The following is a 4,888-nucleotide window of genomic DNA, read 5'->3' as shown; positions in this document are numbered from 1 at the left end:
TTTGTGTATTTATTTCTCACTAGCGACCCGACCCGGCTTCGCACGGGTAGCATTTATAGATTTTATTAAATCGGTCCTTTCCCAGAAAACTGTCTTTCCAACATTTCAAACAGTAACAAAATCCATTCACAGCTTTCAGAAATTAGCGCATACATGCAGACAGAAAATAGTAGGAAGTACTTTTTAATATGTAGGAAGTGAGTAGTCGCTCAGCTTTCGCCCACGGCTTAAGAAAAAAGGCTAAGAAAAGTGCCCTATTTCTAGATTTGTCCAGAGGTTTTGTCATCATCAGCAGTGTTGTACCATAAGGAAAACACATGTGAGATGGCACCACGAACAAGGGTACTTGTAGTTGCTAAGGAAAACACTGTGAAGTGAACAAATAAACTATGATTATGAAACTATCAAATATTATGTTGGACGCCGATTCTTATAACATCGGAATAATATATGTAGTCTATATTATTCCTCACCTAATTGTAGGCATTTTATTCCAACTTTTTATATTCTGAGAAATCAAAATACTTTTTCGGCGAAACTTTTTTTTTGTGACACGTTTATGTAAACTGACAATGATACAAATATTGAACTATGTAATGCAGCGGTATCTGTGAAATAGATATGCGGTGCGTGCTATAAAGATGCACACCTCCTTTAAGACAAAGCAATAAGTGGTGTACTTTATGGATCCACCTCATATTGCATGTAATTACCCAAATAAAATTCGAATAAAACCTCATTTATCAACGTTTAGTTAAGTTTATTAAAAAAGGAAAGGTAAGTTGTATTACAACAAGACATATTTTATTGAAACTTAAAATAATATTATTATCTAAAACTGAGTAAATTGACCAACAAAACTACACAAGTTACCTATTTTAGATCAATCTGAAAGATATTCGCTATTTAGTTTTATCTGAAGAGGATACATCGTTACATGGTGGCTTTACTCGTCTTATTCTTTTTAATCGGTTTAATTCTCCCTCATAATTTCTAGGAAGAGGGCCAAAGGAGTCGTTTTCTTGATAATTTGCAGCATTTAAATTGTCCGATGGGGTTTTTGGTTCTACATTTACTATCGAAGAAAGCTCTGTATCTTGACCTAAAGTATTCATTTCAAATGTACGCTTGTTTCGAGTTCCGCTGTTGTACATTAAATTGTCGTCGACACCCTCGACGCCTGATAGTACACTATCTGAGTCAGATCCAATATTCATAGTATCACTTTCTATATTCTCTTCTCGAGATATATCGGCCTGTTCTTTTTTCTCATTGTGAATTTTTTTGCCAGAAACATCGACAAAATTATTTTTGGCATAATTAGAACTGCGATCATACAATCCATCGTCCTCAAATTCATTTCCTTCTTCGCTGTCATCGTCATCATTTTCTGCCCTCGGAATATATGCTGCTCTGTCATTGGGGATTATTTGTGCAGAACGTTTTTTAATGAACGTTCCGTCATTTCTCCTTTTTACTCGAACCAAAGGAACCATATCAATCTCAGAATATTCACCCGATTCTTTGTAAGTATTCGAGTTAGGAAATGAGTCCTCGAGTGACTTAAATGAATCGGTATTTTCAAGCAATGCTTCTCGTTTATTTGCGTGTTCTATAACGTTATTATCTAAAAGAACATCACTACCCATGAATTGTGTTAAGTCTTCATTTTGATAGTTGAATCCAGTTTCTTCATTTAAATTTTCACTCGCATCGATCGGATTTAAATCTGTATTAACTGACTTGATATCCTTGAACTTCGAGCATTCGTTATCTACATAGTTTAGACTAGTTTCTCTTTTACTATTTAGTTTAGATGGTTGGATATTAGATTCAACTTGACTTTTGCTTTCTTTATTATTAGAATCATTTAAATTTACCGTTGATTTCTCCGCTTCATTTACAAAAGCAGAGTCCTTATCATGTACAAGTTCCTCACTGCTTGTTTTTTTTGGACTGGACATTTCGGACATTTCCGTATGGTATTCTGTTGTTTTTACGTTTTCTGTTGTTTCAGTATTGCACCCAACATCATTTTTAATATCTTCAGATGATCCATGAACCTTATTTGAATCAAAAACACTATTCTCATTGTCAATATTTTCTTCTACAGCACCAGCTTTTTTAGTTATATCACGTTTGCTTACACCATCGTAATGATTTTTGTCATTATCTATTATTTTATTCAAAAGTGTTCTTTTTTCCTCAGGCAGAGAATTAAGTAGACTTTGTAATTCTTGTTCAGATAACTTTTTGATATGTCTTTTAATGGCATTCTCTTCGTTTTCGTAAATTGTATTTTTGCTATTATCTTTGATAATTGAATTAACAGAGCTGACGGCTGAACCAGCATCTTGAGCTTGACGTCTGTCACGATATACATTTGGTGGAATATTTTCATAGTTTCTTTCAGCGGCTTGTAATGACTTGTAATAATTTTTGAAAAACGCCTCGTGGTCTGGTTCATTGGATGCATCAACATCAGGGCGTTGATTATTATTGTTTTTATATATTCGTTCTTTAGATATTGCGTTTTCGAACAGTTCATCTCCACTATCATTTACAGTAGTTTTAGCGCCCCGCCTATTGGAAACAGCTCGGCGTGCTAATTTTTCCTCCTTAGCAATATTCGGCATGTTTTCTGACAGTGCAGTTTGTTCATTTTCATCTTTAACTTCAATATATCTATTATGTTGTTGTAGTGATTGCGGCTGGTAAGACTCTTGTGGCTTCATATCTTCGGATTCTCGACCATTATTCATCTTGTAATCTGGTGACTGAAAGAAACAAATTAATAGTACATATTGATTGTTACTTGGGATCTGTACTCTATGTGTCCAGGGACATCGATTGCGACGTCAAGAGTCGCATAACAGCGGCCTGGGTAAAGTGGCGTGAGGTGGCGGGTGTCGTCTGTGACCTCAAATTGCCAGTAAGGCTGAAAGGGCAGGTCTGTAAATGCATCATTAGGCCTGTCCTGTTATATGGCAGCGAGACGTGGCCTGTGCTGGAGCGGCACAAGAAAAACCTGCGTGTCACGGAAATGAACATGCTGCGCGGGATAGATATGATATATATGGAGTATCATGGAAGGACTGCGAAAGGAACTCTCATATCCGCGGAAGTCTTCATATCCATGACATAGCAGGCAAAATGTGCCTACGCTGGTACGGCCATATCATGCGGAAAACGGCAGACTACTTGGGGAGCAGATGTCTGGCCATGCTGCTACCAGGCCCAGGTAGAACGGGCAGGCCGAAAAGATCACGGATTGACGTCACAAAAGATGATTTTGTGAGCCAATGAATTGAAAATCGAGGACGGCAAAAACCGGACCAAGTGGATAGAGAAAACTCGCAAGGCGGACCTCGGGCCCCGAAACACTTCTGTGGAGGGTGCAACCGAGAACATGCAGAGATAGATTGATTGTTAGGTGTTTGGATTAGGAAAAAGGGCTTTGTCTAGTATTTGAATAGTGCAATAATCTGGCGCTATGCTGGTGTCAGAAAATATATTTATATATATATGGTGCTAAACAGTATTAACATTATGTTGATAGGCACTATAAATCTTACATTATCACATTTGTCGTTACGTGACTGGTGCTCAGATGGCGACGGCACATTCCTCTTTTCTTCGTTCATTGATTTTTGGATGTCCTCTTCTTCTTGCTCAGCATAAGTTGGTTCCTAATGATAGACACCGTAATATAATAGATAGAATCATTATTAAAATACCTGTTCCTTAAAAAAATACACCTTGAACTAGTTAACAAAACATCTGACCTGATTATTGACCCTGGGGCCATCGTCTTCGTGCAGTGAGTCGTCGACAGGAGCTTCTTCTTCATTGTCGTATTCGTTATCTTCTTGATCACTGTTTGATTAACAATTATAGTTATTTTTCAATTTAAAGTAGGTATTGTTATAAATCAATATGCTAGTCAAGTTTCCATGAAAGGCAATGGGCTAGCAACTTGTCACTATCTGAATGTCAATTATATGGCCTTACCTACTCTTTTGAGACTATTGGCCCTTTCTATTCAGCAAAAAACTAAGAGGAGATATGTTTACCAGACTCAAAAGCTCCGTTTGATGGATTAGTTACAGATTCTTAGCCCTTTGTCTTAAAAAAGTCCTCTTGATTGACATATCAATCAATATTCTAATAGTTGCTTTTGGCCCCAATAACTAGACCGCTACTGTGCATAAGCAAAATTAGTATTTTACCAAGGAACTTTGAATCGAATTCAAAATAATAATTGCTTACTCGTTCAAATCAGATGGTCTGCTGAAAGCGGCCACCACGCACGCAAGCACGACAAATGTTATTAAATAGCGCATATTTGTTCGTTACTATAAAATATTCAGAAAGATCTGACGAGTTGACGGGAAAGCGGAATGTAAGTTATTTCTTTTTCTAATTTTACTCGTCTGACATTTATACAGCGAGGTTTTAATATAGGTTTATAACTTAAACTCATACAGAACGAATAAATCCTAGTAACTAGTAACACGAGGTAGGTAGGTATTTATTAAAAATAAACATTGCTTTTTTATACTAATGATGGGTACATCAATGGGCTTATCTGCAGAGTGGTGAGGATGTATATTAGCCAGGAGGAAAAAAACCTATCCGTAGTCACACCATATTGCCACACCAGTATGACAATGGTTAGTTTCATTTATCCGTAGTCACGTCAACAAAATCCTACCTTATACATTCTTGACCAGTGTGTTATTTTTTCCAATATATTCCAGGTCAACATATCAGAATCAGAATTTTAGACACTGTGGGCTCTGTCTACCGACAGATCGACCAGTCTCTACTTGTAACGTATATCCTATCTAAAAACGTGATGTAGGTACCTACCTACGATTGAACAATA

General features: G+C 36.8%; 1 protein-coding gene across 1 annotated transcript; it reads right to left on the bottom strand.

Annotated features, from left to right (window-relative positions):
* Window positions 1-902: 902 nt before the first annotated feature.
* Window positions 903-4,390, bottom strand: LOC106132544 (uncharacterized protein DDB_G0283697-like). The gene is made up of 4 exons (XM_013331989.2): window positions 4,270-4,390; window positions 3,786-3,876; window positions 3,576-3,689; window positions 903-2,777 (listed from the first exon to the last, which is right to left on the bottom strand). Exons 1-4 carry the CDS (start codon window positions 4,341-4,343, stop codon window positions 903-905), a joined length of 2,154 nt encoding a protein of 717 aa, XP_013187443.2. The 5' UTR covers window positions 4,344-4,390.
* Between the last annotated feature and the right edge of the window lie 498 nt (window positions 4,391-4,888).

Source organism: Amyelois transitella, chromosome 19 (genome assembly GCF_032362555.1).
Source record: "Amyelois transitella isolate CPQ chromosome 19, ilAmyTran1.1, whole genome shotgun sequence".
Lineage (NCBI taxonomy): Eukaryota > Metazoa > Arthropoda > Insecta > Lepidoptera > Pyralidae > Amyelois > Amyelois transitella.
This window is presented reverse-complemented; position numbering and strand designations above follow the sequence as displayed.

Coding starts and splice junctions, on each gene's coding strand:
- LOC106132544 (XM_013331989.2), bottom strand. CDS start 4,343: ATGCGCTATTTAATAACATTTGTCGTGCTTGCGTGCGTGGTGGCCGCT. Junction 3,690..3,785: donor GCCCCAGGGTCAATAATCAG/GTCAGATGTTTT, acceptor GTCTATCATTAG/GAACCAACTTATGCTGAGCA. Junction 2,778..3,575: donor GTAACGACAAATGTGATAAT/GTAAGATTTATA, acceptor TGTTTCTTTCAG/TCACCAGATTACAAGATGAA.